The sequence below is a fragment of the Mauremys reevesii genome, linkage group 1, assembly GCF_016161935.1.
Source record: "Mauremys reevesii isolate NIE-2019 linkage group 1, ASM1616193v1, whole genome shotgun sequence".
Classification (NCBI taxonomy): Eukaryota; Metazoa; Chordata; order Testudines; family Geoemydidae; genus Mauremys; species Mauremys reevesii.
The window spans coordinates 336,967,928-336,980,960 of record NC_052623.1 but is presented as its reverse complement, the minus strand read 5'-3'; the positions used below and the strand labels follow the sequence as shown (position 1 = coordinate 336,980,960).

The 13,033-nt window shown below is 39.7% G+C and overlaps 1 protein-coding gene across 23 annotated transcripts in view; it reads left to right on the top strand.

Moving 5' to 3' along the window:
• Window positions 1–13,033, top strand: part of MAGI2 (membrane associated guanylate kinase, WW and PDZ domain containing 2) — a 1,074,597-nt gene that overhangs the window by 1,015,550 nt on the left and 46,014 nt on the right. For 19 of the 23 annotated variants that reach the window (XM_039518176.1, XM_039518126.1, XM_039518238.1 and 16 more), the window contains 3 exons: window positions 3,447–3,636; window positions 8,251–8,491; window positions 9,558–9,701. In XM_039518176.1, coding sequence (XP_039374110.1) covers window positions 3,447–3,636; window positions 8,251–8,491; window positions 9,558–9,701 — 575 coding nt within the window. The remainder of the gene's footprint in view (window positions 1–3,446; window positions 3,637–8,250; window positions 8,492–9,557; window positions 9,702–13,033) is intronic. The other 4 variants (XM_039518146.1, XM_039518189.1, XM_039518183.1 and 1 more) reach the window with 1 other exon arrangement.

The following is a 13,033-nucleotide window of genomic DNA, read 5'->3' as shown; positions in this document are numbered from 1 at the left end:
TTTCTTTGATGTGAGCTTCATGTAATTTAAGTTGAAAGAGCTGCAGTGCTAGTATATGAATTCCATTGCATTAATGAAACTGTGACTTTAAGTCCCAGTAGCAGAATACTAGTGTGGATAGGAATGTCAAATACAGAAACCAATGAGAGTACTTGCTGATCTGTGTGCTATTTAGATGACCTTCAGCTCTGACGGGGCTATCAGCTTAACTCATCCTGAGTATAATGCTCTTCTACTGGTATATAGAGGAAATTGGCAGACACTGGCCCTGGATAATGCTGCCCCTATGTCAGTAAATGAATTCAGTGTGAAGAAACCCCTAGATGTACAGGAAGAGCACAGGTCAGCTCCTTTTAGCAAATACTCCTTAAAGCATTCACCCGTTCCAAATAGCAGTTAGATCCATACATCCAGTTCAAATTTGTTCAGACTCTTTCTTTTGTCCAGAAAGAGATTTAAAGCTAGTGGCATACATTAACCAGAGATCTGTTTTGTAAACCTCTTCAGGCATGGGTTATATAGTGTATAAATCTATGCTATGCCAGTGAAAGCAGCCTTGTACAGGCATTTAGCTAACAAAAATGTATACTAGCAAATAGGTCCACCTCTGGTGACACTGATTAATTTACATAGACAAGAAAAAGCAGAAGCACATCTGAAATGTTGAGTGCTGCAACATGGGCAGACTCTGGAGCTGTTGGTGAGAAGGGATTGTTCTAGAGCAGTGGTGGGCAAACTTTTTGGCCTGAGGGCCACATTGGGGTTCCAAAATTGTATGGAGGGCTGGGTAGGGAAGGCTGTGCCTCTCCAAATAGCCTGGACCCCGCTCCCATCCGCCCCTGACTGCCCCCCCAGAACCCCATCCCCTATCCAACCCCCGCCTGCTCCTTGGCCCCTGACTGGCCCGACCCTTATCCACACCCCCACCCCCTGACAGGCCCCCCAGGACTCCCACGCCTATCCAACCCCCTGGCCCCCCCCACCAGAACCTCCGCCCCATCTAACTGCCCCCTGCTCCCTGTCCCCTGACTGCCCCCGGGACCCCCTGCCCCTTATCCAACCTCCCTGCTCCCCACTCCCTTACCATGCCGCTCAGAGCAGCAGGACTGGCAGCTGTGCCACCTGGCCAGAGCCAGCCACGCCGCTGCACTGCCCGGCAGGAGCTCGCAGCCCCGCCGCCCAGAGCACTGGCAGCACGGTGAGCTGAGGCTGGGGGGCAGGGGAACAGCAGGGGAAAGGGCCGGGGTCTAGCCTCCCCGCCTGGGAGCTCAAGGGTTGGGCAGGACGGTGCCCGCAGGCCATAGTTTGCCCACCTCTGTTCTAGAGGTTACAGCACAGGTATAATGAGGCTTGGATTCTATTCCTAGTTCTGCTACTGACTCACTGACACTAGGCACATACTTAACCTCAAATGTCAGTTTCCCCATTCATAAAAACGGTAATAGTATCTAATAGCTTCGTGAAGTGCACGCAGGTGAAAAGTACTATAGAAATGCTAAGCAGTAGTATTAATGTATGATTTGACTGGTGTTTATGTGTGTCAAGCGTAGGCATGAGGGATCATATTTTTAAACCAGCCTCCAAAATTTTGAAGCACAAATCACACTTGCATATGCAAACTGTGCTTGTAGACATGTAAATATGCAATGTACACACACCAGTGCTGTTTATGCCTTCAGCCTCAAACTTTTTGGATGCAAATTTAGAAGTATTTTTGACAATTTGTCCTAAATTAGACAAACATTTAAAAAAAATTTAATTATCCTAAAAGACTCAAACTTTGAAAATAGTCATAGGTATAAAAGAATCAATTGTTATGGAAAGTTGAATAAATAGGCAATAGGAAATTGTTAAATTAACAAAAAAGTCCTAGATCAAATTAACTAGTCAATAGTAATGCCACTTAACCTTATAAAAGGAACTAACAATGGCTCGATAGACAGCTGTTGAGGACAGTTTGTGTGTGTGTATATGTACATGTATATATATGAGTCTAGAACAGGGGCGGCTCCAGGCACCAGAATGCTAAGCACGTGCCTGGGGCGGCAAGCCATGGGGGGCGCCCTGCCAGTCGCCACGAGGGCAGCAGGCAGGTTGCCTTCGGCGGCATGCCTGCGGAGGGTCCGCTGGTCCCGCGGCTTCGGCAGACCTCCCGCAGGCATGCCGCCGAATCCGCGGGACCAGGGACCTCCTGCAGGCAAGCCGCCGAATCCGTGGGACCGGGGACCTCCCGCAGACAAGCCGCCGAATCCGCGGGACCAGGGACCTCCTGCAGGCAAGCCGCCGAATCCGTGGGACCGGGGACCTCCCGCAGACAAGCCACCGAAGGCAGCCTGCCTGCCATGCTTCGGGCAGCAAAATACCTAGAGCCACCCCTGGTCTAGAAGTACGTGTGTGTGTATGGGGGGTGTGTGGATATATATATATTACACACACACACCAACCCTTTTAAAACGTGCTGAATTTTTCACTGATCAGTTTGAGACAGATCATGGCCCCACTGTCCAGCTGAAAATGGGAGGAAGAGCCCCAGCATGTCCCTACACCAGCTACGCACATTGTGTGTAGTAGCATCTAGGAATAAGTAGCTTCGACAGAGCTGCTGTATCCCCTCTTGTGCTTGTGAGCAGAGCCCAGGCACTCTCTCTCTCACTCTTGTCCCACACACACATAAATGTACATCCGAGACATTGGGGATAATAATCTGTATCATATATAAGCCTAGTGCAGGGTATTGCTTCTTCCCTCAACCCAGAGCAAGGGGAAAACTGAAGGCAGATTGGGCTCCCTTGCTTGTGATGAATCCACAGTCTAGCACTTTATTTGTGTGTTGTATGCCTTTCCCTGCCCTTCGTCGTTTTAGATGTTGGGTGTTTGGGGAAGGGACTGGGTTTCTACAGTGTACAGTTGTAGAGCTCCTAGGATATTTTGCATGCTATTGTGATATAAATGATAATGAGAGCTGGTTAATATGTATTTATAAAGATTTGCTCCACTGTCCATTACCCAACCTGACAGCTCAAAACTCCATTTGACTTCAAAAGCAGCAGGAGCAAACAAAAGCATTTTAAATCTTGTTGCAACAGTTTTTCATCCCATAACTAATGAAAGCAGTAAGAGTCTTCAGTCTCCCAAAATGAAAAGTTTCCAAATATCAGTATTTATAGGCTTTTAAAAGAAACTATGAACCACAGCAGCTCTTTGCCCAGTTCAGCTGAGTTTTAAATAACAGATTTGTCAGCCAGAGTTGTAAAAGTGACCAAGATTATAGATCTCAGAGGAGATCAAATGAAGTCCAGTAGGTTCAGATGTCTTAAAATATAATTATGAGTCAAGATAATAAAAGCAACAAAACATAAATAATTGGAGGTAGAGTGTTACAAGAATTATTATTCTACCTTTGCCCTTTATTAAATGCCACATTGTGACAGCTCTTTAATCTCCAGCTTCCCATTACGCAGAGCTGAACAGTCCAGCTTCAGCACCAAGCTCAGAGAAACAGAGCCCCATGGCACAGCAACACAGCCCGATGGCTCAGCAGAGTCCAGTAGCACAGCAGAGCCCTGTAGCACACCACAGTCCTGTAGCACAGCCACCACCTCCACAGCCTCTGCAGTTACAAGGGCATGAAAACAGGTAAGAGCAGCTGCTCCACATTCTGCTTCCTTTAGGTACAGTGTGAGACCTGATCCAATCGAGCTTCTCTCTGTTTCTAACTACGGTGACCTATCATGTGACCTGTTACATTTGAGTGGCAACATTTATAAAATATAAATTGTGTGTTAAATTAAACTGAAAAGTGTCGTTCACCTACATGTGGGAGAGACGTCGGTCTACACAAGGATCAAAACTTTCCCGAAACAAGGAGCGCTGTGTTAAAACTTCAGATTCTCAGAACTATTTACTGGTGTGATATTTTTTTGCCAGAGATCTAAAGCATATTCTAGTATCTCTTGCTCATAACTTCATTGTTAATAAACTTCATTTTTATGTTCCTGACATTTACGAAACACATTTATATCTAGTATGCTCTTGGTGAAAGGGCCTTCTTTTTAACCCTCACACCTGCTTCCATGTCTTCTGCATCATAAAGCACTGTTGTCAATACAATATTTTTCAGTTCAACAACAGATTTTATCTACAGCAAACTGATTTTTCCCCAGCTGATTTCTCTAGTTTAGCTCTGAATACATGTATGATTTTTTGTGTATACGACCTAGTTTGAATGAAATGATACAGTGTATTACTTAGTGGGCTAGGAGGGAATCTAGAGTGTTGTGACCAGCTACATTAAGATCAGAATGTATTTGAAATAGATTTAGATTGTGGAATAATACAATAGTTCTTACATTATGTGATTTTCTGTCAACATTATTTTGTCATTGGATTAATTTTTTGGCTTGTCAAATAAAACTGATTATACTGTCAGTCTTTATGCTAAACTTGACCGAGTAATGTACCTCAGCCAGACCATGACCCATAAACAATAAATGCCAGTGCCAGAGTTTCTGCATTTTATTGTAGATGAGGTGCTATGCCCTGTAAGTCACCTATGCTTAATACACAAATCATATTTGTAGGGCTGTCAAATAATTTAAAAAAATAATTGCAATTAATCACGAGATTAAAAAAAATGTGATTAATGTCAGTTTTAATTGCACTGTTAATAATAGAATACCATTTATTTAAAGATTTTTAGATGTTCTCTACATTTTCAAATATATTGATTTCAGTTACAGCACAGAATACAAAGTGTACAGTGCTCACTTTATATTATTATTTTTATTACAAATATAAATAGTATTTTTCAATTCACCTCATACAAGTACTGTAATGCAATCTCTTTATTGTGAAAGTGCAATTTACAAATGTAGATTTTTTTTTAACTTAACTGTACTGAAAAATAAAGCAATGTAAAACTTTAGAGCCTACAAGTCCACTCAGTCCTACTTCCATACTGATGACAGAAGCATGAAATCATGTCCTCTGAAATGGTGGTCAAAGCATGAAGGGGCATACAAATGTTTAGCATACTTGGCACGTAAATACCTTGCAATGCTGGCTACAAAAGTGCCATGCGAACACCTGTTCTCACTTTCAGGTGACATTGTAAATAAGAAGTGGGCAGCATTATCTCCTGTAAATATAAACAAACTTGTTTTTCTTAATGATTGGCTGAACTAGTAGGACTCAGTGGACTTGTAGGCGCTAAAGTTTTACATTGTTTTGTTTATGAGCAAAGTTATGTAACAAAAAAAATCTACATTTGTAAGTTGCACTTTCACTAAAGAGATTGTACTATAGTTCTTGTATGAGGTGAATTGAAAAAATACTATTTCTTTTATTTATCTTTTTTACAGTACAAATATTTGTAATAAAAAATAATAATATGAAGTGAGCCCTGTACACTTTGTATTCTGTGTTGTAATTGAAATCAATATATTTGAAAATATAGAAAAACAGTAAAAAATATTTATAATAAATTTAAATTTGTATTCTATTATTGTTTAACAGTGTGATTAAAACTACAATTAATCACGATCAATTTTTTTAATCTAGTTAATTTGTTTTGAGTTAATCACTTGAGTTAACTGTGATTAATTGACAGCCCTAATATTTACTTATCCAAAATGCCTTTCTCCTCCATTTCTACTGGTATCACCATATAGATATTACTTGGGAATGGGGATGGGTTTTAAATTCCGGTCCCAAGTCATCTCCCACACAGCAAGGACACTGGGTCTCCCTCAGCCAGGGAGTCTTTCCTCTCTCTTATCCACACAGTGCATGAGATGGTGCTGCCAAGAGTTGAGTTCTCAGCAGACTCCCCTGTGCTCCACCACACAGGAACAGACACCCCATGTGCCAGATCGCTAGAGCACTCTGTGAATTTTGGCCCTTATACCCCTACATTCAGTGGCATTGCAACCATGCAGCTGGAGTGGTGCTCCATACCGTACTGTTTGAGCAACCTGCCAGTCCTGCAAAAACCTGGAGTAAGCAGCTATTGCACCCACCAGTCACACACTGACATACAGTTTTTCAAGTTCCTTTTCCTTACATTTCATTAGACACTTGCCTGACAGCGCCAGCTCCAGAAAGATACATGCTTCTGCTAAAGTAACTGTAGAACCTCAATCCTAAAAATGCTTTTCAAGCCCCATCAGAAGTCCCATTGACCAGCACAATGCTCGGTAATAAATGTGTGCAGGATTGGGACCTTAGTTTGTGACATATAAATTATATTAAATTTTTTAAGTTCTTAAAGGATGATCTGGCCCCTATGTTACTGAATGTCCAGTAAGGTATATGCATTAACACACCTATTTACATATTCAACAAAAAATATTATTGTTATAACTTGTGTATAGCATAGCATCATCTTCTGGGATACTGATTTGCCAGTATGTTGTGAACTTGTGTTAAGTTGTCCAAATTTGTTTATATAGTCATTCACCAGAAAAAAAAGATGTTGTTCTGTATCAGTCAGTCAAAATCCTAAGTCATATTTAATATTTTTAAATTACAAGCAATAAATTTACTTTTCTTATATCAGACTCAATATTACAATAAGCCTAGATTCTCTATGTCCTTGTTACATGGAATCAATATACTAAAGAAGTAAAGAAGCTTTGATATAAAAAAGCAGGCCCCATTATGAATACTTTGTACAAGTTTTAATAGTATATGTGTCAGGTCTATGTTTGCAACCGCTGTGAAAATAATTCAAGTTTCGAATCATTTTCCCTCTTACCTCTCTTTGTCTGGTTGGAACTATAGCTAGGAATGGCTAGTTTACAGAAATGTACTGTAGCAATAAAGTGTCTATGTGGTAGCCTAAGACAAAGCCATCTAACACATTATGCAAGTTATTTCCAGGGAAAAATGAACAAAGACAGGAAACAATGCTCAGATTAATTCCACATGTTCAGTGCATTCATTTGCATAACTACCCATTTTCCTTGAAAACCCAGTACAGATTCCCCTTTCATGGTGTGAGTGTTATTACTAGGTACACTGAAACTTTTTTAGAGCAGAGTCTGAAATACAAAAAAGATTGTTAGCATCTTCTTTCAACTAGTTAGCAATTAAAACAATATGTATATATTATTAAATTCTTGTGAAAGTTACTAGTGACCCCCCTTAACAACTAGCAGGCGGCCAGTAGGGGGAAGCAGAAGCCTCACGTAACACAGTGACCTGAACTTTTTAACTATCTTTTCTCTTCTGCCTCAAAGCAGAGAAATCTTGCTCCAAGCCAGTTTGCACTGACCAGATAACGGTTTCACGGGGTCTGGCAACCACCAATGAAGTGTTAACATGGCATGGTCTTTGTCTGAAAGTGTATAAAAAGCTTGTGAAACTTGTGTGCTGCAGAGTTCTTTGTACCTGAGTACAGAATTCTCCTTTTTTCTGCAGAATAAAGCAATCTTTCCCTATCCCTGTCAGGCTGTTATTGGCTCTCAGCTAGACGGACCCGATATTTTGGTAACATTCTTATTAACCAAATTCTGTTGCCTTCATTCATAAATGTGCATCATATGCTAGATCTGTTTTTAAACCCTAGAATGGCTTACTAGGAATTGCTACCATAAGATCTTGCAGTGAATCAGAGCACTTAGTGTACACTATATTAATGGATACTATATCAGTGATTTCTTTCTATTAGCCAGATAATGGCTGGTACAAAGAAAATGTCCGTTTCTGAATTTGAGAGTTCACCAAAAAAAAAAAAGCTTTTACATTAGTAAAATATAGAGGCTGTAAACCTTTGAATCTCTTCAATATTTTAAATCCTTATTTAGTCTGCTGCACTCTAAGTTCTGGAAAAGCAATAAACAAATTCAGTCTTTTGCTTTGTATTATTTTTTCTTCTGTGAAATTTGGTCTTTGGGTTAGACAAGGTACATGGGAGTCAGGACTCCTGGGTTCTGTCAATGCCATTTAGGGCCCGATCCTGCTCCCACTGAGGTCTATGGGGAAATTAGACTGTACTGCCTTGGACAAGTCACTTAGGGCCAAATTTTCAAAAGTAATCTCTAATTTAATATACCTCAATTTTTGCCTTGGAAAGCTCATCTCAAATGCACCATCTGCCTCTCAGTGAAGCCCAGTTTGACACAATTTTACAGCTGTTCAGTTGCTTTTTATCTCTCAGTATTGCATTTAATGCCTTTCTGCAAATTCTTTTAGCATTGTGCAGATTTCTGAAATTTTAAAGAACTAAAATAATCATTCTAACTTACTCAGTTATAGGTCAGAAGTAAAAGCAAGACAGGATGTGAAACCTGACATCCGACAACCTCCATTTACTGACTACAGGCAGCCTTCAGCGGACTATAGACAGCCTCCGTTAGACTACAGGCATCCTCCAGTAGTGGATTACCAGCAGCCACCACCTCTGGACTACAGGCAGCCACCTTTAATAGATTACAGACAACATTCTCCTGACACCAGGCAATATCCTCTGTCAGATTATAGGCAGCCCCAGGTACAAAGTGAAATAATCACAGCTCTGAAAGCAGGGTCTTTAAATTGACCTGAACATTTGTATTCTGATTTCTATTTTTTTGCAGAAGAAATTAATTCCAACTTCATTAATGCTTGTAAAGTGCTGTTATTTTTACACTAAAATAACACTATTTAGAATACTGTTGTTACAGCTGCAGGTAGACTATTTTTTATATTTGGGGGAGTTCAAATAATGATGAGAAAATGCATTTTCCAGAACATTATTCTTCTCAAACCACTGTATACCAGCAACATAAATAGTCTTTTACCATGGGCTGTGCTTTAAAGGCACAATCCAGCCCTAAATCAATAAACTCTGACTGTATCCAGTTCAGATGGAACTTCTACATAAATGATCATCTTTCTGCCACTGTAGAAGACATACCTTATTTATAATCAGAAAAATTACTAATATCTCCATGTCTTTGTGTCTGAAAAGGAAGCTTCTCCTTTTTCAGAAGATCAATCTTGAGTGTGTTTTGAATTGATGTGAAATAATCTATGCCAGCAGAAACAATCTATACACAAATTAGCCAGATGTCTCTTTTTACACAGAACCCAATCTTGCAATGCTTATTCCCAGAAGTAAGCCTTATGTTAGTAGTTTATTGATTTGAATGGGAATGTTCTCATGAGTGGTGTTTACTAATGGGTGTGAGGATTGAAGGATCTGGTGCAAAATTGGGTTAAAAAATCTCCCCCTTGCCTTGCATAAGGGGGGAAAAAGCAGATGTCAGAAAGTTTGTCAAATCAAGAGGCACATGGTCTATGTTTCCAGAAGTCCTCAGTGAACACCACATTCCTAGGTCAACCCTCTATAGAGTTCACTTCTAGGGCCATATTTTCAAAGCAGGCACACATGCTGTCTCCATGTAAATATCTGTTGCCTATGTAAAAATATATTTTTCAAATGACTTATTTGTACAAGAATATTGGGTAATTCCACATTCAAACATATGTTCAAAGGGTTTGGTTGTGTTTTTTTCCTTAATGTGCACAAAACCATTCACATAGTTAATTTGTTTTTACTCTCTATGTCTATACAGGATTTTGATTATTTCACTGTTGACATGGAGAAGGGAGCCAAAGGATTTGGATTTAGTATTCGAGGAGGAAGGGAATACAAAATGGATTTGTATGTGCTGAGATTAGCAGAAGATGGGCCAGCGATAAGAAATGGAAGGATGAGGGTGAGTAATTTAGCTCTTTTGAAACAGCTCCATAACATACATTCTAAGGAATTTTTTTTTCCCAGAGGATTTTGCACACTGCATGTAAGAAACAGTTATATTTTGTGACAAGATCAGATAGAACTCCTATAATACTTGTCCAGCAAAGGACAAACACTTTCATGTTGTTAAATGGCCTAACAAGAACTGAATCAATTACATTAAATAGGCAGTGAGTCTAGGTAATTTATTTGTGGATTGGATATGTCATTTTTTATTGCTTTGTTTTGCATTTTTCTCCATATTCTTTCATTCATATCTAGACATCTTAGAAACTCCAAGGAATGAAGAGTTTGTTGCTTTCTTAATAAAAATAATAGCAGGGTGATTATTTATTTCTGTAGTCCAAATACAAAGACAAGGTGATCTAGTGTACTGGACAATGGATTGGGTATCAAAAGACCTGGTTTTAATCCTGGCTCTTCTACTGTGCGCTTATGACCTTGAGGAAGTCATTTCACTTCTGTCTCACCCTGCATTGTTTCATCCACTTAAATTCTAATATATTTTTGTCAAGAACTAACTTTCACTATTTGTTTGTATAGCACCTAGTACAATGGAGCTCCAAACTCAGTTGGAGCTTCTAGGTGTTGTTATGATATAAATAATAATAATAATAACCACTTCAGATCACCGAGTGTAACAAAACTGCAAAGTTAATTTAGGAAATTCCACATTACTTTTAAAAATGTGTGATATATAATAAAAATAAGTGGATCAAGATATGTGCTTTTGGTCTGTGAAGAATTTATCTGAAGAGTAGGTATAAATTCATCTACACTTGCATGTTAATACATAACAATTCACTGAGTGCACAAAAGAGCATGGGAAATGCAACCATGACAATACAGTTAGACCAAGAATCAGCACACAAACTTTTCCTTAAAATATCTAACAAATGCTGCCTTGTTGCTCCAATATTTAATCATAAAGATGGGAAATGGAAAAATAGTGCTATACTAGAAAGAGAATGGATTGTTGTAATGTTGCAGTTCTGAATGAAATTCTGCCCTCACTTGCATCCCATGCAACCGCAACAAGTCTAACTTTCTGTCTTTAAAGAGTACTGGGGTCTGACCATGTTAATACAAAATTAAAGGTGAAAAATCTCATCACACAAGTCAGGATTTTCAGAAATTGTGTTATGGTCCATGTGTCACTGCTAACTAGCACACTTTGCATGTACAGTTTGTAAGACTCAATTTGGTCCTGGAGTACGCATAGGCCACAAAGCCCCAGGCATTGTGAGCTTGCCTGAAGAGGAGCTATGGAAGCACAGGGCACCCAACAACTCCCCTTCCACTAGGAACTTAGAGACAGCCAGCACTGCCCAATCAATGAGAACCACTGACTAACTATATATAGCGTATATAATGTAGGTGTGAGTTAACATTGACTTTGGAATCAGATTTTATTTTTTTTACTTGTGTTTTCATTTGTTCCTTTATTGCTGTATTATCATCATTTATTGTACTTAATAAAAAGTCATAACCAGGATATATGTTATTAGCTAGGGTGTAACTAATGGTGAGGAAAGCAGTAGAGCTCTTCCTTTACAGTCAACGCTGGTTAGGGCATATGACCGAGATTACAGAACCATGAAGGATGGTGCCTTTAGAGAAGTATCATTGCAGGTAATTTCCTATATTTAGCCACAGATCTGACCAGTAAAATTATATGCATCATTTGAATACAATAATATCACAAGTATAAAATAGACCTTATAGTCACGGAGTGAATACTACTATATCCATTTTAAACAAGTAAGGACAGTAAGCAAGTTCATGGCTCTTTTCAGTCTCATTTGGAAATATTTTATAATGTTCCATGAAAAATACTAATTTCTTTTCTAAAATAAATTTTAAAACTTGTTGAATTTATATAGTTGTTATACAAAGCCAACTGTCACGGTTACCGGGCAGGCCATGCCTTAGACCCCTTTTTGTCCTTTGCAAGTGCACTCCTTTGGGGACCTCTCTGGGTGGAACCATGCTAGACCAGATCTCTGGGCTGCACTCCACCACCACCACCCTCTGCTTACCAACCATATTAACCCAGCAGGCTCAACTGGGCCTTTTACCTCTGGGGACCAGTGACCAGCTGATTACAGTGACTCAAAAACAGCTTCTTCAAAACAAAGTAACATTTATTTGCCAAAAGGGAACATAGCATCTAGGAAAATGGGTTTAAACAAGAGAGAGTCCTATAGAGAGGCAAGGGGGGTGAGGTAATGTCTTGAATTGGACCAACTTCTGTTGGTGAGAGAACCAAGCTTTTGAGCTTACACAGAGCTCTTCCTCAGGAAGCTCAAAAGCTTGTCTCTCTCACCAACAGAAGTTTGTCCAATAAAAGATATTACCTCTCCCACCTTGTCTCTCTAATATCCTGAGAACAACACAGCTACAACACTGCATACAAAGGGTCCCGTACATACATATCCTTACCTAAGCTTAACCTCTCTATTCAGAGCTTAACTAAGGACAATTTATTCCCATCTCTGGGTTTCGGGAGTCAGCCTCTTTGCTGCAGGACCCGTGTCTCTCTATCTGCCAGCGACTTATCTCTAGTTGCTGCTATTGACAGCCCACTTAGTGCCCACTTCTTCCCTATGCCAGCATCTTTATGGTTAGGATTCCCTTTGGTCCTAGGCTTTCAGTCTTGAGAAGAGTAAACCATGCCAGCCTGCTGGAAGCCAGGCAGGGGCATTTACCCATTAATAGCTCCCAGCATCGTCCCCTTAAATAGCTTTATCTGTCAGAGTTTCATTTCTCTCTTTGCTTCTCCTTTAACAGCCCCCTTGAGTTTAACTCCACGCAGTAAGGCAGGATAATAGTAAAAATAAATTGAGGTTCATACAATACTTTTAAAAAATAATATACATAACCGTGTCATTCGCCACACGAACCAAGTCAAGAAAGGAGAAGTTAAGGCTGGCTATGCCATTCTGAAGAATATGTTAAGATACAATTGACCATGTTAGGGATTAAGGCCTGCTCTACACTTAAAAATTTTACCAGTATAACTGTGATATATAGGAGTGAGATTTTTATCATTATATTTATACTAGTAAAATTCCCAGGTGTATGCAGTTATACTGGTATAACAGTGACTTACACTGGTATAATTATTCCCCTTCCCATACAGGAATAGCTATGCCAATATAAAGCACCTTTATACCAATAAAGATGTGTCCACACTAGTGGGGTTGTACCCCCTTTTAAGAGTACCAGTGTATTAAGAGTGATACAACTTCCTAGTGTAGGGAAGCCCAAAGTGCCATGTCTAATCCAAAT